Source organism: Paecilomyces variotii (assembly GCF_004022145.1).
Source record: "Paecilomyces variotii strain CBS 101075 chromosome Unknown C8Q69scaffold_11, whole genome shotgun sequence".
NCBI lineage: Eukaryota > Fungi > Ascomycota > Eurotiomycetes > Eurotiales > Thermoascaceae > Paecilomyces > Paecilomyces variotii.
In genome coordinates, this window is record NW_021167150.1 from 638,827 (window position 1) to 661,870 (window position 23,044).

The following is a 23,044-nucleotide window of genomic DNA, read 5'->3' on the forward strand; positions in this document are numbered from 1 at the left end:
GCTCCTTGCATGGGCCTTATTCTCCTGTTGCCAACCATCGGAGGCACCAAGGGGGGAGCACAACCAATAAAAATGGTGCCCATAGTCGAGAATAAACAGGGTTGAGGGCATTCGGCATATATCCAGCGATCCACTTCGCATCGCAAGAAAGACGCTTTGCCTCGGTGTTCACCAGGTCGCTGGTTGCCGCTACTGCCGGCGCGAAGGGCCCTTCGCCTCCACAGAAGACCCTGCAAGTGATTGATTCGCACCATGCTGCTTGTCCATCCTTGTGGTGTATCCTAGTGTTTTGTTTAAGGTGTGGTGGTTCTGGTTGTCTGTGGTAGGCAAGTAGGTTAGTACACCCGGGGAATCCGATAATTATGATCGAAAGCTTGTTATCGCCTTATGAAGCACAAAACGAGAAATAATCTCAACAATTAGACAGTATGGCCGAGTGGTCTAAGGCGACAGATTAGAAATCTGTTCTCTTCGGAGGCGTCGGTTCAAATCCGACTGCTGTCGAATTTCTTTTTTTCTTTTTCGGATTTTTTTATTGCAATCAGCCAAGTCAAACCCAAATAATTACCGCTAATTTCTTAGCGATACATGGCGTGGCTTAAGTATGTACCTAGTGTATTAATTATTCCATCCACTGCAGTTGTCTCAGTGTGCAGATCCGTCACGCCTGCAAAAATCTTAACGCCAACCTGGAAGCGAAAATCACGCAAAAGTAGAGCTCAAGGCAAGAGCTTCATGTATTGTAGTCTGCTCAGTGAAACAATTAAAGTCCCTTCATAGAGGGATGCTTCTCCCTCTACGAGGACTAACTTCCGCCCAAATCGGTTATACGGGATAGTTATCTCTCGCATCATATCTTATCAATCTTTCCCGAGCGGGAGCTAAAGGAATGGCGGGGCTGGGACAGCATCTGCCGGTATCGGTGTTATGGCATCAATATCATTATCGCGAGATAACCAGACGGTGAGATCCAACCATCTAAGACCTGGCAAAGGAGAGAGATGCGTTGAAGAACGAAATATCCCATCTGCTATGTAACTTAGTTACTCGAAGCCGCTTCCCATCATGCGTTGTCTCTGGGATTCCAGGAAATAAGGAACTACGTTGATGACATTCTCGATATGAACGAATCCCTGGCGAGAATAACAATACGGTCAGAGGAAAAAGCAAACAACAATGAAGAACAATAACAGTTGCCTCGCAAGGTCTAGTGTTCGACAAGTCACGCGCAAAACCGCTAAGAGTTACCCCGCTGTCACACGTGGACAACTTCAGTGTAATATATGAAACAGTGACTTCTCAGCTCAATCCCTCAGGTTTGATTTCATGTCGTCCTCCCCTCAATCTCTTGTTGTTTTGTTTATTATTTGTCCGATCAATCTTCTCAAAACCTACAGTCAAGCATTGCCACCTTGCGATAGACCTGAACCCCAGCAATGGAGGTCATAGATAACACAATAGCACAAGATACGGAACATGGCGCATCCAAGACTGCTACAGAGACCGCACCCCTGCTGGGCAATGCCAATGACACCGGAAATCTCGCAGATGATAATAATAACTCGACCTCCCCCGATGCCACCGCTGAACCCTCAACTCGCCTATCGAACAGAGACCGAACCTCCATTTTGATAGGCATCCTCATCATCGGCTGGGCCTTTGGGTTGGATAGCCTCGTCAGATCGACATATCAATCCTACGCGGCCTCCAGTCTCGGCGTTCATACGCTCTTATCCACGATCAATGTCCTCCGCAGCGTCATCGCCGCTGCCGTGCATCCCGCCGCATCCAAGATAGCCGATGCATTTGGTCGTTTCGAACTCATCTCCGTCTCCGTGGGCTTTTACATTATCGGAACCGTCGTTGAGAGCACAGCTTCGTCAATAGAGGTCTTCATCATCGGAGCAGTCCTCTACCAGATCGGCTACACCTGCGTCGTGTTTCTCGTCGAGGTTATCATCGCCGATATCACTTCCATGCGCTCCCGGGTCTTTTTCAGCTACATCCCTGCAATTCCATTCTTGCTCAATGCCTGGATCAGCGGTGCCCTCGCCTCAGCCGTGCTGAGAATCACAGACTGGCGTTGGGGCATTCGAATGTGGGCATTCATCTACGCCGCCGCTGCCGCTCCTCTGCTCATCGCCCTATATCGAGCTGCTCCTCTTCGCGGATCTCGCGAGACCAATCGCAACCACAGTCCATATCTCCTCATTCGTCTCCGTGACAAAACTGTCGAAATAGGCCAACAGCTGGACATCATCGGCGTCAGTCTCATGGTCTTAATCCTCACTCTCATCCTCACCCCCCTTACCATAGCCGAGGGACAAGTCTCCAAATGGCGCAGCGCAGACATCATCGCCCCCTTAGTCCTAGGCTGTCTCTGTATCCCAGCCTTCATATACTGGGAAATCCGAGGAGCCCGCCAGCCTTTCATCCCACGATACCTCCTCACAGACAGCGGAGTCGGAGCCGGTCTTGCGGTGCGATGTCTCCTGAACTTCGCCTGGGCCGTCCAAGGAAACTATCTCTACACCGTGCTCATCATCGCCTTCGACTTCTCCATCACGCTCGCGACCCAAATCACCGCCTTCTTCACCTTCTTCGGCGTCATTACCGGCGTAATCGTCGGCCTCATCATCTACAAAATACGCAGATTGAAATACTCCATCGTCTTCGGCACCTTCCTCTTCATGATCTCCTTCGCCCTCCTAACCAACTTCCCCAGCGGAACCACCCTCCACGCCCGAATCGGCATGCTCGCCTCTCAAATCCTCCTCGGAATCGCCGCCGGCTTCTGCACATACCAAACCCAAGCGTCCGTCCAAGCAGCCACGAAACACGAACACGTCTCCGCTCTCACGGGCGTGTACCTCGCCTCCTTCAACATCGGCAGCGCACTAGGAACTTGCGTATCGGGTGTAATCTGGTCTGAGAATCTCTTACCTCTTCTCAAATCAAACCTCGCCTTTCAACCGGATCCCACACTTGCAGAGCAGATTTATCACTCCCCCTTTGATATCATGCCAAGGTATCCTGTCGGAACGGAGATTCGCGAAGCAGTCATAAATAGTTACGGTCAGGTAGAGAGATTGCTTTGCGCGACGGGGTTCGTGATTTGTGTCCCGATGATAGGGTTTGCGTTGGCGTTGAAGAATCCGGTTTTATCTACGAAGCAGAGTCAGCCTGAGGCTGGGAGGGATCATGAAGAGCATGGCACACGTTGAATTTATCATATCTGTTGATCCCGTGCAAGCGAAAAGAGTCTTATCTATTCCGAAGTTCATCATTCGATTTCGCATCCAGCAACAGCATCGCTGTGGTCAACATATACACATGCAGATTCTACCGCTTCTGTATATATTATTCAGAATTAGATTAGATAGAGAAATACATTACATTACATTATATAGAGATTTGTCGCGGTACACAAATAAGAAAATACAGACAGTAATCTCATACTGACTCTACACATTTTATACAAATTGAGAACATATTTTTAATGTTATTCGTTATTCCATCACTATCGACGTGTATGAGTATCGTTGCTATCGTTGCCTAAATCCATCCACACTAACATCGAAAGGAAAGAAAGAAAGAAAGAAAGAAACATAAAGTACTGAAGATACTGTTGTACTGTACCGTACTGTACAAAATTTCCTGCAGATATATATATATATATATATATATATAAATGAATACATATACTGCATGTTGTACTCGTTGGCTGTTATTTATCTTGGAAGTGGATATCTGATATCTGGCAAAATTCAAGTACATAGAATCTTGAGTAGCCCGCTTTTGGTTTGTGGTTGGGGGGAGGGAGTTGTAAGTAAGTATCGAGGGGTATGAAAGAGCGGTCCGCAATAATCCGTGTTCGTTCCTCGATTCCAGTGCTGTTATCGTATCAATCTCGCCTGGTAACTCCATCAGTATGGCCGAAACGGCACATGTGTCGTCCTGAGTATTGAGCATGGTAATCAGCCTGGTGAGAGACCCGATGGGTAGCCGTCGTGACCCGCTCATGCTGGCTATCACCGATCGTTCGAGCAACTGGTGGATACACTTGATGGAAATTATCAATTACAGGCCATCAACTCCGGAAACTCCCCTGCTCTTCGCGTTGCGCGTGTCATCCCTGCCTAGGCTGAGACTCTCGTATCGCTCCAGCATATCGCAGAGACCAAAGCCTTCGTAATGCTGTAGTTTTCGCGGATCAACCTCACCGTGGTCAGCCCCGATACTAGGGTATCGGGAGTCCTCGTTCAACTTTTCAAGCCCACTGGCATAGTCGTCCCATTTGTCACTGTCCAGGTTTTCGGAGAACAGCTGTTTCAGTTCCTCCGGGACAGCATCGGAGGATCTAGCTTTCGCACCTTGTTCCTTGCTCCGGACGGATTGTCTGAAAATGTGGAACATGTTCCGACCCAGAATCGAACGAGATGCAATAATGTTGAAAGCTGAAGCCAGGGACAGAAAGTCTTGATCTAGAATATCGAATTTGCCGGCTGGCTGATCCAGCAAAACATAAAGCGCCATATTAATGGCATAGAGGGCAAAGGCGTGGGAACGGGACATGCTAAACTCTCTTCTGTGAATACGCATCAGGGACGCGATCTCTCGGGCACAGTGCAATTTGATCTCTTCGGGCCTGCCCTCGGGGCTCCCGGGAGGTGTAGGGGGCGACGAGCCTGTCGAACATTTGGCGGAACACTCCCGGCTATCGAGACACATGAACAAATTGATCAGAGTCGTATAGTAGCGAGCACTACCCAGTTGAGACACGTCAGTTATGGGAAACCAAAACGGGTTTAAAACAACAGTGAAGGCGATAAGAGGACGTACTTGAGAAGTAGCATATGCGGCGCAGGGTTCTTTTCCGGATTGAAAACGTCTGGTAATTCGCTCTTCCACTTCGTCAGCCGCTCGTACAGACGATTTGCAATCTCTTGTCGACCAGGAACTGGTGCCGGATTTTCTGTGTCCGAGAACAAGCTGCGAGACAAGTCCTGTGCGATCTGGCTGAGACTACAAGCTTCGTCAAAATACAGGTTGTAGTATGCTCCACGAGTACTCCTGTGGGTCGGATATGGTATCCAGACAGCGTTGTCTTCCGACTGAGTTAGCCGCCGTGGCCGTTCCAGACGCACATGGCTGATCCGGTTCGGCCGTAGGAATCCTATGTGAGATACCCTGCGTAGGAGTCAGCAAGGTGGACTACAAAAGAATATTCCGAGGACTCACGTATCGATTTGGTATAAGCCCCAGACTGTCCGTACCGTCGAATTGATATAGTCCTGTGAGCGGCCTTCCAGCGAAACAGTACCATCGTCTGTGTCACTAATGTAGCCTAGATCCTTCGCAATACTAACGGCCCGGTTGAGCATGAGGTAACCCAGATCATCGTCGCCGAACAGGGAATATCTATATTCTCATCAGCAGCGGTAACTTGTATTTTGGGTAGCATCGAAACAACGTCCGTCGAACTCACTTCGAATACAGAAGCAGCGTCCCTTGAAGTGTCGCCAACGTGGCCTTGTCCTTCTGCTCTTCGTAGAGTCGTTCTGCTTCGCGGAGATAATCGGCACCCTTAGTCATGACGTCGCCAGGAACTGCATATGCTTCAGAAAATTCCGAATAATGCTATCCATATCAATGTCAGCCTTGACCACATCCAACGACTGATTTAAAAAAAAAAAAGAAAGAAAGAAAGAAACATACGCAAGCGTTCGCTAAAAGTGCATTCACCAAAAACGGTGTACAGAACTCTGAATGGATATCCCCAATCGCCATGTGCTTTACAAACACTTCACTGTCGAGGAAGGCGTAGAAGGGATAATCCCACGTAAAGTACAACGACACCAAGTGCGACACGATCTCATCGTCATCCGTGACGGTTGTCCAGGGCTTCGCAGGCACCCGCATCGGAGGTGTGTCACACAGAAAGTGAACATCCATCACCTTTCTTCTAAACGACGGACTGGGACCCTGCAGGTTGACCATGCGCCGGATATCCTTCAGTTTGTTTGTCGTGTCTTTCGTCGCCGTATCATTCTCGCCGCCTTGCAGCTTTGCCAGTGTCTCATCGATATAGATGCGGATTTCCTCTGGGGTAGCATCGTTGCGGATAATGTCCAACAGTTGCTGTGCGGACGAGTGATTCGCAGAGCGGATGACCTTGAACAGATCGTTCAGCATATCCCGATGATAGTTCAACTCCTCCGCCGTACGCTTCACGGCTACCCGACGGCGCTGGTCGAGTGACTCGTCAAAGATGCATTCTCGATTTAACGCTCGACAGTTATCGCATGGAGGGACCCCGGAGCACTATACAATAGACCAGAAAGCCTTCTAGTCAGCCCACTCCACCATATACTCTGCGATAGCCATTCAACGCTGGATGAAGATCCTCACCTTGCGCTTCGATCTCTTGCATGCCAAACAGGCGGTTGAGACTCTCTTCTTCCACGGGGCGGGCGATATTCCGCGCGAGTCTCCTGGCGGACTGCCGTCTGGCGTCGGGCCCGGTGCAATGGGACGATATTGCGAAGGATCGGTCATCTCCCCCGATCTCGACAACAGACGATGGAGTTACCTGATGCTAGTCTCTGGCGTCTTTTTTTTCCTCCTTTAGTCACAAAGGTTACAGGCTGCCCACTGAGGTTCAGCATCGCCAGTAATGACTGTAGCCAAAATCCTGCCAGCGCCCCTGGAATGACGTAACGTCCATCGCCCACAAACAGGTTGATCTGGCCAGCAAAGAAAGCAGTCTACAGACAGACAATAATGAGAGGAAATAATGGGTGTCTGGTAGGTATCTGGATCAAGTCAACGAGTCTCTATCCACGGAAAAGAGTCCATGTTTAAGTATTAATATAACATGAGAGGAGTCTAAATCTCAGCTTCTCTTCTTCCCCGGATCGTCTTCCCTTCCGCGGGCACCTGATGCATCTGCGGAATAGCGTCTCCGGTCCAATTGTGAGCTCATCGCCTAACAACGTGGACTCTCGCTTCATACCAGTGGATTTTATGTGGCTCTCGTTCTACCCTACGAATCACTGTCGACGGATCCTTTATCCTACTAGTAGTACATATACAGTAAGTTAGTTATGTTAGTTCACAGATAAATAGTCTTATTAATCAATGCGCTCTGCAGTGGGGGGTGTGTGCGTGTGTTAAGTGATGATAATGTTATATGTCCTCCAGTCCGGAAACCAAACGGACCATAACCGGCTCGAAGCATTAAAAAATGAAAAAAAGCGCTTTAATTATTATGACCCCGAACAGTTTTGCAACGGACACCTGCAAATCCTTCCCCGCGGACACGTCCCTGGGATCCTTCTTCAAGACACACGACGCGATCCGATCCTAGAACAATCACGGCCCCCCTGGCAAATCCGTAGGCAGTCTGTTCCCGACCGCTCCACACTGAATAATCTATAGAATGGGGCTCAACAGGGAAATCGAAAAAAAGGGGACGATTAGATAGCTCTAAAGACGAACAGCTGCAGGGCCGTCAGGTAAATATAACCGGCCGGACGTTTAGTGCTCGAGGATTCTCAAGCTGCCCTGCACGACGCAGTTCTCCAGGACGGAACCCGGAGGGATATCGATCGTGCTGCCTTCTGTGGCCACGATGATGACGGTTCCCTTTAGCGTCACGTTGCGGCCCAGGTTGACGGCACCGGTGATGGTGAGGTGATCCAGCTCCACAATGCGGGGAATGCTGGGGATGCGCTTCTGGAAGTCAGAGACCTTCTTGAAGTCGGAACCCAGCTTGATGACGGGCACACCGCCGAAACGGTTGGGGTCCATGACCAGCTGGCCGTGCTCGAGACGGTAGAGGTCGGACTTGACCAGCAGCAGGTCAGAGCAGGTCTTGACGGGCAAGAAGCGACGACGGGGCACGTTGACACCGTGGGCGTTCTTGAAGTGACGGATGGCCGCACCGACGGCGGTCTCCAGCTGGTAGATCGAGATGTCGGCCTCGCCCTTCTTGTCAGCAGGGATCGACTTCTCGTTGGCGATGATCTCCATCTCCAGCTCGTTTTCCTCAACGACGCGCTTGATGGCACGGAGGTTGAGCCAGATGTTGTTGGTGTTGAAGTACTTGAATTTCTTGATGGACTTGAACTCGTTGACGTGCTCCTTGGGCACCTGCGCAATCTCGAGGAGGCGGACCTTGCCGTCGTAGTCGATGATGGTACCACCCTTGACATCAGCCTTGGTCTTGTCAGTCAGCTCCATGATGTAGTCAGACTTGGAGTCAACCATGTGCTGCAGAATGCGGAGATCGACAACAGCACCCAGGTTGTCAGCGTTGGACAGGAAGATAATCTCGACACCGCGCTCGAGCAGCTTGTCGAGAGTTCCGGAGTTGTACAACGACTCGAAAACGTCACCGTGGCCGGGAGGGTACCAGTCCTGGAGAGGGGAGTTGAAGCTCTTGGGGGCGGGCAGGAGGGAGTCCTTCAGGACACGGGGGTAGCGAGACTGGTTGAAGGTGATGATGTCGACGTTGTGGCCCTCGTACTTCTTGATGATGGACTGGGTGTCCTGGTCGGTGTTGAAGGAGTTCATGAGAACGAAAGGAACGTTGACGTTGTAGGTGCGGTTGAGATGCTCGATCTGGCGGACAGACAGATCCAGGAAGGACATGCCCTCACGGACCTCAATGACGGACTTGGGGCCAACGCAGCCCATGGAGGTACCCAGACCACCGTTGAGCTTGATGACAGCCAGCTTGTTCAGGAACTCAACGGAGGCGCTGTTGCCCAGCTCGTTGTAGTCAACGACCTGGTTGGGCTGAGGGGGAGCAATGCGGTCCCAGTTGACGACGTTGCCCTTGGCCTTGTCGTTGAGGAAACGGCGGTAGAGGGCGAAGAAGTTGTCCATCTCAGCCTCAAATCGCTTCTTCTCCTGGGGGTCGGGGACCGTCTCGGCGAGGGCGTTCAGCGCGTTGCGCATCTGAGAGGCCGCCACGCTGGTGGAGGCATTCTCGAAGGCCTGTTGCGAATTGGAGTGCCCAGTCAGTAACTTATCTCCGACGGTAGCATGCATGGTGAATTTGGTGGCTAAAGAACGTGTAGTCTAAAATGAAGAAACAAGATATATCCTTCAAAGATAACAATTGGTTGGGTTGTGAATTATGCAGTCAACGACAGACACTGTACTATGCGTGGTGGATAGTAGAAATACGGATGCTCGAATGCGTTGTTGTCACAACAGAATAACCATGATCAGGCATATCCTGGCTGGCAACCACGAACCGGCGCGTTCGTTGTCATGTCGCTGCACTGCACTTTCCACCCCCCAACACTGATTGTGTTCTCTCCCCCCCGAGTCCTCCGATATCAGGATGCGCAGTCACTTACCATATGCGACTGGGTCTTGCCGTGGTGCTTACGCTCGAAAGCGTTCTCCCCAGAAGGAGCATCTGCCGCCTGGGCTCTGAGGTGAGAAGGAATCGCCTTCGCCGCCATTGTCAAAGGTGTGTCCTTCTGGGAAAGTGTCGAGACCGGTGGAACAGTAGTGGAGAAAGATATCTATCTGTTGACAGCTGCGCGGACAGGTCAGTTTTCTGGCTGACAGACGATGATGGATGGATAAGAGAAAGTGAAGAAGAGGGAGGAGAGGCTAAAGGGGAAGGAGATATAGTCTTGGGTATGACCGCATTGTGAATGAGGGGCTCGCAAGGTGGCCACGCTGGGAATTGTCGATCTTCCTCCGGGCCAGAGGGGGAAGATGGCGACAGCGTGCCGTCATGGGCACGGAAGAACAGAACTTACCAGCAACAGATACAGCGAGTGAGATGGAGGTGGGAAGCAGAAGCAAAGGATGGAGAGACACAGAACAGAATGAAGAAGAGTTAGAGTAGAGAAGCAGAGTAGTTAAACTAATAACTAACTACCGTAGTTCAGTTGAGCGATGTTGCGAAAGGAGACGGTGAGCCGCAGCGTCGTGGAGACTGGCGTGAACGTGCGCTCCGAAACAGCGGGCAAAGTCGAGTCGAGTCGCTGCCGCCCTTACTTAGGTTGTCGTCAGCCGAAGTTGGCGAAGCAACGTTAATTATTATTATTATTATTGTTTTGGTCTCTGGAGTCTGCTCCATTTAATTAATTACCGTGCCATTTTTCTTCTTTAACCATCGATTAGTTCTCGTCCATCTCATATTGCGATGTCCACTATCTGTCGTGATGGGGGGTTGATCGCACTGCGGGATCCTGTCGGGCCTCTTCCTGCGCCCTCATGGCCCATTCTGTCGTCCACCAGCACTGACTAGAAGCTCAATGGCCTGGATCATGGGAACTCCCGAATGCTCTAGCGTTCCCGAATCTGAGCGACGAGAAGATGACCCCTTTTTCCTGAAGAGAACCCTAGACTATCCAGGAAGTGTTTCAATCACATACTGAAGCCTTTCCAACTAGTATCACCATCACCAAACATCCTATTATTAACCATCCTACCTATCCTACCACGGAGAGAGGAGCGATCCCGTGAGACTATGGATCTGCGCCAGCCACAAGACCCCTTTTTCCATGCTCCCAGAGAGCCCCAGTGGAAGCTCCCCGAGATTCCTCTCCCCCACCTCGGACCGGCGATGCTGTTCGAAGAACCCTCGAGCAGGCCGTCGACCCACGTTCGTCCATGCCGTTGTCCTGATTCGTCTCTGCGCTCATTGGTGCTGTGGTCGACAGCTCAGCAATCTGATATTCTGATTCCCGGAGATGACCTAGTCGAACTGCAGTCTCAGGAACGGACTGCGACGCTGCACCGCAATAAGCGATAATAATAACAATAATAGATACCTTTTCTGCGTGACAGCTGGCGCCCGCACACCTTCACCTTTCCATTTCCCCTCTTTGACGCCTCGTGGGGCCCAGTGTCAAGCCCATGATGTCGGCGCTCTGGCCAGTTCCTTACTTCCTCTAAGCTTCCTTGGACGGGCGATGCCGGGTGCCATGGACGGATCGCTTGGCACACGCACGCTGACGAGTTCTAAGTATATACCTCTCTCTCAGGACGATCGGTGGGGGAGATGTAGTTCCTGCTCCTGAGCCAAAAGGGCCCCGTTTCCACCTGTAGAAATACGGGAACCAAGTTCGAAATTTTCTTCTCTCTGCTTGCCGCTCGTTGCTGGTTCTGAGATTCAGCCTTACTGCGACTGTCACGATGGAACACCATGATTATAGCCGTTAGTTGTGGCGCTGAGCAGCCGCATCCACGTAGCTGCAGTGGCTGTCATCTTCCGTGACGCTATTGATCATGCCTAACAACGGCTTTCTGCTTGCTCGTATCAATGTCTCAAGCGGGGGCCTTGCTTGAGCAAAGTTCAGGGGCTGAGGGGCGACTCAACTTCGGTCTGGAAGACGTTCAGGAGTGTAGAAGCGAGAAGTGCAATCTATCTCAGCATAGTCTCCAAGCAATCAGGACTCAGGCCATACAGAATTAGCGGTTCAGTACCGGGGAGGCGTCAAGGCTCAAGCTTCGACTTTTTATCCGATACGGAATAATGAAGAGTTTTTCGATCTCCAACCGCATATGGAAACGGAAAGAGATGTGCAGATCCGGGTCCGCAGATCTATCTGATCTGCTCCCACATGGGACTCCGGATAGCATAAGCTGGTATTATCATTGCGTCGCAGTTGATAGAGTATGGTATTATTATTATCATCATGTTCTGAGCTGAGCTGTGAAACGTCCAGAGTTATGCCGGATACGGAAAGCGGTGGGGGCTCATGGACACCTTGAGCAAAGGAAGCTTTTCGAGTCTCAGATCCCAGAACCGTGAAACCAACTCCCAAGATGCAGCACGAACCAGCAGTCCTCCGAGCCTTTCTCGATGTTGCACCTATACTATCTATGCTCTAGCGTTGAACTACTTTGCCATTTCCACTCAGACCTCATCTCCTCGTGGCAGTCTCGTCCCACAATAATAATTAAGATAAGTGGCCTCCGTGCTGATATTATTACAGTATTATTATTAGCTATCACCTGCAGCGCCCGCCATGTTACACCCCCCACCAAATTACTATCCATAGTCCATACTAGCAAGTCCTGCTAATCTCCTTTCAGTCCAAGTTGCGGGATTCCAACCCGGCAAAATGCCCTAGGGAACAGGTTCGAAAGCGGCCCGGATAGATACCCTCTTTCTTCTTGGCTGGAAGCTTCCAGGAGACTTGGCGTCCGTCGCAGGGAGTCGAGATGGATCTTTGTGGGCTTCGGGATTAATAATTCCGCCGGGCAAGGAATGAGGTTTCAGATTCCAGAAAAGCGGCAGAGGTTACTAATAATAACCTGGTTTAATACAGACTAGTTGGCTACCTACTGGAGTACTGGTACTCTATGGTACAGAGAATAGAGTATGTAACTACTCCGAGTCTCCAACAGCATCCAAGTAAAACATGGGGTTAGATAGGCTAAGTAGAATGTCTTGGCCGGTTCACAGTCCAGTCACGCGAGTTATGATATGACCCATACGAAACTCCAGAACAATCCATTGTCTCAGCGCCAAAGTGATGCTAGATAGACTCGAGAAACGAACTGGCCTTTCGATATCTTTCGATATTAATCCAGAGTTAGGTAGAGACAATACTATCTTTCCAGTAGTAACCTACCAATCTTCTGGCGCATACGCGAATCAATCAAATTAAATCCGCAAGTAATATGTACTGAAGAATACTAGATTGCGACTCGCCGATATATCACACTAGTGAATTATGGAACCTGACTGGAGTTCGAGACGAGCTTGAGATAACGGTATCTATCTTATACGTTTAGTAGCAATAAGACAGATGGATATAGAAATATATACTATATATACCAGCCCCTTTGTCGAATTCTATCCTTTAGCACGGAAGCAAGATCTAACCCGAACAACTTGAATTATGTCGAATCCTAAACAGCACGGAAGCAGGATTTGAATTGCTTGCTTGACTCTAGGTCTAGGGGGGATTTAATCCCATATTTATCTCTAGCATACAAAGAATCTAGATCTTAGTAATCTAGTAGTAATCCAGCATAATCAGGATTTAAAGAATCTGCCACAAATAGATGATTGACAGATCACCTGGCGTTTGCTTTGTACGCCGACAAATTACTTGCTTGCTTGCTTCTAAGTCTAGCGGGGGAATTTAATTCTATATTCATCTTTAGTACACAAAGAATCTAGATTCTAGATTCTAGAAATCTAATGGGTTCTATCTTATAATTTAGGATTTAAAGAACCTGTCGCAAATAGATAATTGACAGATCAGTTGGCATTTACTTTGTGCTCAATATATTGTGTAAAGATCTAGGATCACGGAAGCAAAGATTCTGAGAAAGCATATGAAAAGGGAATAATCTCTGGATTGCTTGGAAAACTAATTGACACCGAAATCTATCAGCTATTTATGCTCAACGACTCTATCCAAATGCCTCGGCTATTCTGAGCTGAGCTGAACATCTAATTAAACTGATCCGTGGTTCTTCTCCCGTCTTTATTGATCCCATGCAGGTCGATGCAGGTGGCATCCCGTTGAAGCTGCTATCCGGTTTGTATAGGTGACACAGCAGCGGAACTCAGCAGGTTTGCAGCTCGCAGCCTGCGTATCCATACTATGGTAATCTGTATATTAACTAATCTATGTGTGTATAACCAAACTAGAAAGTAAGCAATTACCTGCAAACTTCATCCGAAAAAGGCTTAGTACAATGATAGTGGACGGGAGTTTCCCTAGAGTATACCTACGATCACTACTATAGTTACTCTATGCAAGCAGTGAATATTAATCAAACTGGACGGGAACAACCTCCAACTTCATCCAAAAAAGGTCTAGTACGCCATAGTAGGCGGCAGTTTCCATATCCAAGGAGTGAATGACCAAACTGGAAAGTAGCAATGACAGTGCTGCCTGACGGCCTACAGTACTACTTATAGGAGCTCAGAATGCTTTCCTTCTTCATTCTTTCTTACTCATCCATCCATCATCTCGACCCCCCACATCCTCTTCTGAAAAAGGTCTCGTCTACATTCCAGTATCTTGTTCAATATCGGCTTTCTGCCACTCGACCAAAAATGAGAACTCCTTAGTTAGTTGGCGAGACTCTACCTGCACCTCTAACATTCAACATGGCCACCACAGCAACTTCCACCCGTCGCAACAGGGGCTCAGAAGTCCTACTGGCATACGCCAGCCCTTCGGTATCTCCGCCTTCGTCTGAATCTGATACCTCATCAATATCCCCGCTGCGAGACGGGAGGCGTCGAAAGAACCGCGACTCCAGTAACGACGCGGACGACAGCGCTGAGCTTCCTGATGGGCTCGTCGATGAGGACTTCCGGGCTGGAGGTCCTTATCTCTGCCATGTCCCTGTGCGAAGTATTGAGCTACACAGATCATCACCCTTTTCATCCCCGATGGACAGTCGTGGTCTTCATCTTGTCCGAGTGATTTCTGAGATCCTCCGATCTTACGATATCCAACCTCAACTCCTAGACTTCTGTGGTCGCATATCCACGATAGACCCTGAGATGAGCCCCACCCCGACGGTGGTTGTCTTGACGGAGAATCGTCCATTCGGTAACAGGTGGATTGATGCGTGTCGGTCGATTCGAAGGCTTTTGGTGAGAGAGGGCTTATATCAGTATTCCGTCGAAATAGCCAGTAGGCGTGCCTTCCAACCTCCTTTTTATTTTCCCACCAAACATACAGATGCTATTTATCGCATGTGGCCTCACGTTCTCGATCGTATCCTGGCAATGGATATTACTACAGACGTCAATGCCATCGACTGCTTCCGAATGGGCTACGAAGAACGCCGGGATGATAACCCACCGACAGTCATCTTGTCCGTGGAAAGGAGGGCCCAGAGAAACTGGAAAGTACTGCGTGAAAGCATTGTACATCTTCTTAACAGTCTGGGCCTTTGGAGCGTGGGTGTAAGCATAGGGCCAGGCGCGGTAGTGAAACAGGTGGCTCATCCCTTGGACCTCTATAAGACTGGCGCACAAGCAGGAGTAAGCCTTGGAGTCCATGGATCTAATAATAATAATAATAATAAGGCTGCGGGGACATTCGCCGGTTGGATTGAAATCGAAAATCCCCGTACAAACCAATGGGAAAAGTTTGGCCTGACATGCTTCCACTGTGTCGACCCGGGACTCAATTCTGTCCCAACTGCTGATCAAGCTCGTGAGTAATCCATCTATCTATCTACTTCCTTCAGAAACGAAACGCAGTCAGGAATTGTTACTCACACACTTTCTTAGAGCTGAAGAACTGGTATATAAACGGCATACGTGCGGCAGACAACAATGCCCGAAGATTACTCCATGTGGACCAGCCCACAGAAAAAGATATCACCAGAGATTTGGAGAATCAGAGAAATTCGGTGACGGAAATACTGAATGACGCCACATATCGCAGGATTAAGAATGACTTGGATGCGAACAACTTCGTCATCCCTCCCGACATGAGAAAATACGAAGTATCCGTACGCCGCAAAGAAGAATATGAGAAACGGATCCAACGCATTCAGCAGTTCATGAGTCAAAATGAGCATAAACTCGGTTATATCTTCAGTGCTTCTGGATACAGACACGAGCCAGTGACCACCATCAAGCATTCTTCTCTAACGACATGTCTCGACTGGGCTCTCATTCAAGTGAGACCGCAGCGAGCTTTCACCGCCAACGAAGTGAGTAACATAATCCCATGTTAGCTGCCAGTACTAACGAGGCAAATAAAAAAAGGTACTGGCTTATGGTACACCTGTCATCAACCTCCCGATGGACCCCGGGGCTTCGAGCCTGATTCTGTCCTCTTCTTGGGGAGAGTCTATCCCTCATGGCGCGCCCCTCTTCAAAGCTGGCCGCACGACTGGATATTCAGTCGGCGAATACAATGGCCTCCATTCCGCCGTTATCGCAAGGACATTTGTGAACGGCAAGTGGGAAACGCATACCACACTTGAACACTCGGTGTGTGGACGCCACGGAGACTGGTTCTCCCAGGAGGGTGACTCTGGGGCACTGATCTTTAACAACCACGGAGGTGTTGTCGGCATGGTTTTTGGTGGGAACATGCTTCGGTCCATTTCTTATTTCACCCATATCGTTGACCTCTTCAATGATATCAAGAAGATGACAGGAGCTACTAAAGTGAGGATCTTCGGGGATGCCTACGGCGATTGGTTTCAATGAGAGTTCGTGGTTTTCGGTCTAGAGTTTTACTTTGGGTTGTTTGCTAGGTTCGCTAGTTAGTTACTCATTTCATTTGACTAGTAATGTGTCTACGACTAGAGCCACTAATTAACTAACAGTGTGCTATTTATCTTGTATGCAGAAGGCCTAGATAGGTCTTCGAGAAATACGGGTTTTATGCTAGTCTATGATTACTTTACTCTAAATGCTAATGATGTTCATCATGAATTGATTGTAATTACGCTATGCTATACGCTTTGCTAGAAAATGATGACAAAAGGCCGAACCTCAATGCAGGACGGGATGATTCCATTAGAAGAAACAAGGAAAAATAGGAAAAAGCGTCTAAAGGATATCATAGGACCTCCCGGCCAGCCAACAGACATAACAACACAAAACTAACTAGCGCTTGATCAAAAGGGGAGTCATAGGCGCAGATACACTGTATGTATCGTGGGATCCAATTCGATCCCACTTTTTTTATCACCTTTCTATCGCTTCAAAATCAAGCTTTTTTTTTAAAACCATCCCGCTCTTTGCTGGTAGCGAACAGAACAAACTGTCCAAACGCAGGAACCACGGACAACTAACTGTATATAGATAGTAACCTCAAAAGTCATTAGCACTCATTCAGAATAATCGCGTCGCTTTTTGCAGGCGACCAAGATTTATTGGCCTCCGTAAACGGAGCTGACGCTCTTCTTGCCAAGGAAGCTCCGGCGTCCAGCTCTCTTGGAGTCGGGACTGTCAGGGGCGTCAGAAGTGGCATCGCCGTGGTTGGAGTATGACGTCCCGGGTCTACCTCCGCTTTCAGAGGGAGTGAAACTACTCTTGACGACGATGTTGCCATCACCGACCCTGATGGACTTCTCCTTGCCAGCGACGGAGCCCTGGTCGTCAACGAAGAACAACGCCTCGCCCAGGACTGGGCTCGAACCAAACGTCACATGGTCGACCACGTGAAGCTGATACTGAGCTTCAGCCGAAGTGTTGGAGACGCTGAAAGTCTCCTTGCTCGCGTCGAACTGGACCTCACCAGCACTGTTGGCTTTGATAGCTTTCGTCTTGTGCACCTCCTTGGCGCCCTTGGCTCCAAGCGCCTTAACGTGCACACGGACGTTGGTGTTGGCAGGATAGCCATTGGCTGAGACAATAGTGAACGTAGCTGTACCGGCGTCACCCTTGCCGCCGACACCAAGTCGGTCGCCGAACTGAGATGCGATACTACGAGTCCGGCTGTGCTGTCGCTGAGTCGAACTGGACGTGGATTCTACCAGAGTGGCACCAGTGGCACCAACACCAGCTGCGCCAGCAGCGCCAGCAGCGGCGGCGGCGGTGGCAGCAGCAGCAGCAGCACCGTCAACTTGTGATGTATTGGGCTGAGACGGCGGACTAGGCGGTTCCACTCCGTTAGTTGTGCGGATCGACTTGGAATCATCTTCATCGACCTGTTCGGCGGCCTCCTTCTTGCGACCTCCGATGCCCATCACTCCGCGCTTGAGGAAAGAGGCGCCCTTAATGACACCACCTCCGACAGCAGTGACGCCCTTAACGGGTGCACCGACAATCTTGCCTGGAGTGGCGAACGTTCCAGAGAACGTGGAGCTTCCCATGCGCGAACGGGTCACGTAGGATGGCCTGAACAGCATTCTCAGGCGAATGGCACCAGACTTCCCATCCAAAGGCAGGGAAACCTCCTGGTTCTTGAATGGCTCCAGCTGTTCAAGGTCGACACCAGTACCACCCAGATAGTCGGCCTTCTCACCAAAGTCCCAGTCGTAGACATCACAGCGGAGATCTGCGCCAATGCGAGACTTAATGGGGGTCTCGAAGAACTCGTTCCAGGCCGGATGAAGAGTCTTCTTCATCACCTTGGTCTTGTAGACCTCCTTACCCGCCAGCTTGAATTTGCAGTAAGGATCACTGTAGCCGTTGCGGTCCGCAGATGGCAGATCGGCGGCGTCGAGCACGTCCACGCGGAGCGTTCCAGAGTTGTTGATACTCTCGCGAGGATCGAGATCCATCTTGACGGGGATGTAACGGAGGCTGACGGTAACCTTGCTGACAGCACCCTCGTCAGACCGGAGGGTAAGCTCCGTGGGGGTATACAAGCAGCGCTGCAACGTAGGCAACGTCTCTCCTGTCAATTTGGCAATAGTGTGATTATCATCGCCCTCCTTGTCGGTCTTCTCTACAAGGCGAAGAGTAATCTTGGAAGCGTCGAGTTCACGCACAAATGCGTCGCCGACTTCAGGATAGTTAGCAGCGACCACTATGAAAAGATCGGTAGCAGTGTAAACTCACAGTCTTCGAAGTTGACAGATTTCGAATGAACCTTAGCGGATGTATAATCAGCGAATAGATGGTCGTCCATAAGGACTTCGAGCTGCACATTGGAATGCGAAAGCTCGCCATGGATAATCTTGAACACCAGGAAACCGGACTCTGCTGCTTGTTAGCTCTACGAATCAACGTGTATTGCGCGGGATATAACATACGGTACTGAGGCAGATCCTGCGCAGAAAGGTAGACCTTTGGTACTGACTTGGTCGACAGAATCGACGCAGTATCGGAATCTGCATCTGTTCTGGGACTCGGGGGCTCCAGGCCGGGGCTCTTTGGCTCAAGGATTGCAGGACTCTTTGGCTCGAGGGCTGCCTGACTGTCACCATTGAGTTTGGGTGCCTCCGTAGAGACAGCGCTCTTGGGCCTCGAGACTTCACTGGGGTTCTTCGAGTGAAGGCTCTTGGTGCGCTTAGACTCTCCGTCAGTGCTAGAGCCATTGGGCTCTTCCGCTCCCTCTTCTTCATTCTCGGCTTCTTCTGCCGGGTCAACAACATGGAGGGCCGGGTAGAATGCAACCGTGTAGTTGAGGTAACCCTTGATGCCACTGCGGCCTAGAGTGAGTCCGCTCTTGATGAGCTGCTTCTCATCGTCGATTTCATACTCTCCAGTCTCGTCTTGGCGGACGTAGTCTCCCGCGGACAGGTCCACCAAACCAAGTGAGCGATCCTTGCCAAGAGTCTCCTCATCCATGACCTCCAGGGTAATCTTTTCACGGTTGTTGTGGATAGGCACGTAAACAACCTCATCCCAGTCAGGGTTGAGATTGTTCTTGAAAGTGACAGTACGGCCCTTCTCCAAGCCGTTGACCAAGACACGCACGTAAGGGTCGGATTTGCCCATAGTCTCCAGGTTCCGGAGGTCATTGGCGCTCTGCAGATGCAGCCGCATAACACCGATAGGGTCCATGTAACCAGCACCGCCAGCAATGCCTCTGAGCGCGACAGGCTTCCACTCAAGCTTCATCTTGGCGCGACCGGTCTTGGCGCCTGAAAGATGGAACCATTCGTGGCCCTTCGCCATCAGCTTCATCATATCATTGAACTTGATCTGGTAGCGACCAATGATCGGGTCAGTCACAATGCCTCGGTCGTCCTTGATGACGAGACCCAGTCGCGCGGACTTGCGATCAGTGACGAGGAATTCCTTGGACGCGTTCTGGAAGATCGGGTTGTTGGTGCGCTTCAGCTTGTTGGTGATATGGATCTCCTTTCCGTTGAGCAAGAGGACAGCGTATGGGTTCAGAGCGCCGACCATACTCTTGGAGCCATCCAGGTCCTTGGCCTGCTCGATCGTGAATCGTGCGATACCGCTGTTGAGCTCTGGCGGCGGCTCGAGTTGACCGGCGTCGTTTGTTCTTCCTTCCAGGACAGGGAAGAAACGGACATCAGCCATAACGGCACCTCGCGAACGGCCACTGGCCATGACTTCTAGGGTGACATTCTCATGCTCCGGTACCTCCTCCAGTTGGTCGAGAGCGAAGTTTGCCACTCCGAGTTCCTTGTCCTTTCGGAACTCGTTGAAATCGTAGACCTGAATCGTGAGGGCATCCGTGAGAGAAGTGACGATAACGTAGATTGTCTCGTTCCACTTCGGGTTAGCATTGCCCTGAACCGTCTTGGTGCGTCCGAGCGGAGTGCGATTATTGATCGAGACGACCGCATACGGATCAGGAGTACCCGCAAAGTTATCAGTGTTCTTTAGATTACGGGCTCCATGGAGGGTAACTGCAACGACACCAATGGCCTGGTCGACCGGGTTACCAGCCAACATCTTCGCGATTTCGACCGGGAAGACATTGGGAGCGTACATCATCGGGGCGAGGTTACCGTGGATCTGCTCCTTAATGAAGGACTCGAGACCGGGGATGAAGTTGATGTCGAATCCGAGGGTGTCACCACCGAGAGGTTTGCAAACGTAGTCGATGTCCGGGCGCTCCAAGAAGCAAACATCCACTCGCTCAATGTGCGGGAAGGGGATCTGCAGCTTGACCTTGACTCTCATCAAACCGGAGAAGGCGAAGTCCTCCACGATAACGTCGAGACCTTTGCTGACAACACCCTTTCCGACTCTGACCTCCAGAACGACCTTGGGGTTGACCTTGTCCTTGATCTGGCGCGCCGTCAGGTCCATAACATCGTTGGGCGTGAAGCTGAACTTCCAATCCATGATCACGGTGTCGACCTCGGTCTTGGGGTACGTCTTGACGTGCTCGAGACGCGGGGGCTTCGTGCCCAGGATAAAGGTCTTCAAGCGGAGACTGTCGAGAAATGCAGGAGTAGCGGTACTGAGCACCTGGTCGACCGAGTTGATGATGGTGTCGCAGAGAACCGGGGCGTAGATGGGCCAGAACTTAACCAGGAAACTGTTGATCCACTCCAAGCTTTCAGTGTCGGTCTCCAGACGCTGCTTGGCCATCTCACGGTAGACATCGTCGCGGAAGTTACGGCGGACGCGGCGAATGGATGTGCGGTAGTAAGTACTACATGCAGCCATGACGATAAAAACCCAGGCCAGTCCTCCACCGAGGACAGCGACCACCCAGGACATCAGACAGGCAAAGACGATCACCGCAGCATTATGGTACCAGTCTGTGATAACCCAGCGTCAGCATCATTGATCCAAACCAATGGCAACGGGCGCCTCCTACCTCCAAAGAACTTATCGTCCAGTTTACTTTCCAGGAAGTCCTGGTGGTCAAGTAACGTGGCCTCCTCTTCGCCCTCGGGCTTCTGGATCTCGAAGCGGGGAGCCCAGCCGGTACGGTCGCGCGCGTATCGCAAGTCATCTGTCATCTCTGCGGGAGCACCTTTCGCCTCTCCGTTGGCTGGCGTCGTAGGCGTGACGGCCATCTCAGCGCCTTTGCTGGGCGGTGGTAGATCGTACTTGTCGGGTGTGCCATCATCCTTTGTGATCCGTCAGCGGGGGGCTCTTGCGCGCAGAGGGCCATTGACACTCACGATATCTGTGGCTACAGCAATGCCTTTGGGTTTCCGATCCCTAAATCCTGGAGGGAGACGCTACGGGACGCATGTCAGTGAATTGTTTTGCTTGCTGGATATTTGCAATTCCCGGTCTTGCCAGCTTACCGATTTGGCCAGCGCGGCCTTCTCCTCTGGGGGTGCATCTGGATCGAACTGGAAAGCTGGCGCACCAGCTTTCCTGCTCTCCTCTATCAGGACGTTCTCGACATTTTCCGGTCGCACGTTGGATTGGGGATCCTGAGCGGCTCGTTCGGCGGTCTCAACCGCGCCCTGCTGTCTCAGTTCGCTCTTGGCGGATTCGATGGGATCAGCCATGGTGGAGGTTCGTCAGCCGTGAATGAATGGACGAGGAGCTCTCCCGGCGATCGTGACCCGGGGCACCTCAGCGTACTTGGATCAATGTCAAGAAGTAGAAGGGGAGAAAATCGGAACAGAAAAAGGAGGACAGCGAGGACGATAGCTAGTCTAGTTCACAGTCCAGGTGGTGAATAGTAATAATAGTCCGAGCTGGATAGCTTCGGTGTTTCCGCCTTGCCAATGGGGCTCGGCAGCCGCAACAATGCAGGCCCAAGGAGCCACTGACGCGTCCGGCGCCGAGTAGTCGCAAGGGAATGTAGAAGACGGCGAGAATGGGGTTCCCTTCTGGTAAACTTCGCGTCGTTCTGGAGAGAAACACAGAAAAGGGAGGGTTCATCGACTCCAGACGACCCAAACTGCGAGGTGATCTGGTTCGGCCAACTGGGAGCTGCCGAAGTTGCTACCGGGTGGATTAATTAGTATGATGATTGTGATCGTGAAGTCCCACCAGGGCGATTCCGCTCAACTCAACGGGAGAAGAATCAATCCTCGTGGCTGGTGAGGGACTGAGGGGGAAAGAGTTCTTGTTTTATTTTATCATTTATCAAATGTCGTTTATACGCCCCCTCGTGCGGGCTGGAACTGGGCCTTTTTGTGCTGCTGCCACTGCCACTGCTCCTCCTCCTCCTCCTCCTCGGTGTCGCAAGATTTATTCGCTACAGGGGATCAGTGACGTATAACTAGGGATTGACTCGCCAGGCTAGTAGATAGCGTCCGACTACGCTGGTCCGTTCTCTACGAACGAAGAAAAAGAAGCCCGACTGCGAATCACGATGCTCGCGATGGCGAATGGGCGCGGGGGGACGTGAGGCCCACGGTCGATCGCGCCTCCAAGAATCGGACCTAGTGGACGACGGCGCGAGATCTATCGATTTTCAGCCACGCTGCCACAATCCGACAGCGTGGACGAACGAGCAGGTTCCTCGGTGGGCCGGCGGACGGCCCGATCGCGTGCTCTTTTTTTCTCCTGTCTCGGGCTGAAGATGGAGGGGAAAAAAAGGAGCAGGGGAAGGCTGGAACCAAAGAAAACGAGCTTCGTTGGGATTATGGTTATGGAAAATAACGATGGCGAGGGTTAGAATATGGTGCAAGAAGGAGACATTATTATTGGGGAGGTCTGGTGGCTGATGGGAGCAAGTCCAGATAGATACTGTAAATTTAAAATAATAATAATATC

General features: G+C 50.8%; 6 protein-coding genes and 1 non-coding gene across 7 annotated transcripts; 3 read left to right on the forward strand and 4 right to left on the reverse strand.

Moving 5' to 3' along the window:
- Positions 1–422: 422 nt before the first annotated feature.
- C8Q69DRAFT_t113 lies at positions 423–504 on the forward strand. The gene has a single exon. It is a non-coding gene; the product is annotated as a tRNA-Ser (tRNA).
- Positions 505–1,108: 604 nt separating this feature from the next.
- C8Q69DRAFT_78111 (major facilitator superfamily domain-containing protein) lies at positions 1,109–3,401 on the forward strand. The gene has a single exon (XM_028634032.1). The coding sequence runs from the start codon at positions 1,437–1,439 to the stop codon at positions 3,222–3,224; it is 1,788 nt and encodes a 595-aa protein (XP_028482653.1). The 5' UTR covers positions 1,109–1,436; the 3' UTR covers positions 3,225–3,401.
- Positions 3,402–3,462: 61 nt separating this feature from the next.
- Positions 3,463–3,788, reverse strand: C8Q69DRAFT_477089 (hypothetical protein). Its single transcript, XM_028631304.1, has one exon. It carries the CDS (start codon positions 3,775–3,777, stop codon positions 3,571–3,573), a length of 207 nt encoding a protein of 68 aa, XP_028482654.1. The 5' UTR covers positions 3,778–3,788; the 3' UTR covers positions 3,463–3,570.
- On the reverse strand, positions 3,664–6,880 carry C8Q69DRAFT_477096 (putative C6 transcription factor). Its single transcript, XM_028631305.1, has 6 exons — positions 6,412–6,880; positions 5,719–6,324; positions 5,489–5,640; positions 5,242–5,421; positions 4,843–5,190; positions 3,664–4,765 (listed from the first exon to the last, which is right to left on the reverse strand). Exons 1-6 carry the CDS (start codon positions 6,556–6,558, stop codon positions 4,081–4,083), a joined length of 2,118 nt encoding a protein of 705 aa, XP_028482655.1. The 5' UTR covers positions 6,559–6,880; the 3' UTR covers positions 3,664–4,080.
- Positions 6,881–7,489: 609 nt separating this feature from the next.
- On the reverse strand, positions 7,490–9,810 carry C8Q69DRAFT_78153 (putative UTP-glucose-1-phosphate uridylyltransferase Ugp1). Its single transcript, XM_028634033.1, has 3 exons — positions 9,786–9,810; positions 9,372–9,556; positions 7,490–9,003 (listed from the first exon to the last, which is right to left on the reverse strand). The coding sequence occupies exons 2-3, from the start codon at positions 9,477–9,479 to the stop codon at positions 7,540–7,542; spliced, it is 1,572 nt and encodes a 523-aa protein (XP_028482656.1). The 5' UTR covers positions 9,480–9,556; positions 9,786–9,810; the 3' UTR covers positions 7,490–7,539.
- Positions 9,811–14,110: 4,300 nt separating this feature from the next.
- Positions 14,111–16,183, forward strand: C8Q69DRAFT_447139 (hypothetical protein; the record flags this gene model as incomplete). The annotated part of the gene is made up of 3 exons (XM_028629184.1): positions 14,111–15,173; positions 15,251–15,678; positions 15,734–16,183. The coding sequence occupies 3 exons, from the start codon at positions 14,111–14,113 to the stop codon at positions 16,181–16,183; spliced, it is 1,941 nt and encodes a 646-aa protein (XP_028482657.1).
- Positions 16,184–16,517: 334 nt separating this feature from the next.
- Positions 16,518–22,240, reverse strand: C8Q69DRAFT_78350 (putative membrane bound C2 domain protein). Its single transcript, XM_028634034.1, has 6 exons — positions 21,616–22,240; positions 21,487–21,546; positions 21,177–21,432; positions 18,682–21,117; positions 18,488–18,628; positions 16,518–18,431 (listed from the first exon to the last, which is right to left on the reverse strand). Exons 1-6 carry the CDS (start codon positions 21,823–21,825, stop codon positions 16,852–16,854), a joined length of 4,683 nt encoding a protein of 1,560 aa, XP_028482658.1. The 5' UTR covers positions 21,826–22,240; the 3' UTR covers positions 16,518–16,851.
- Between the last annotated feature and the right edge of the window lie 804 nt (positions 22,241–23,044).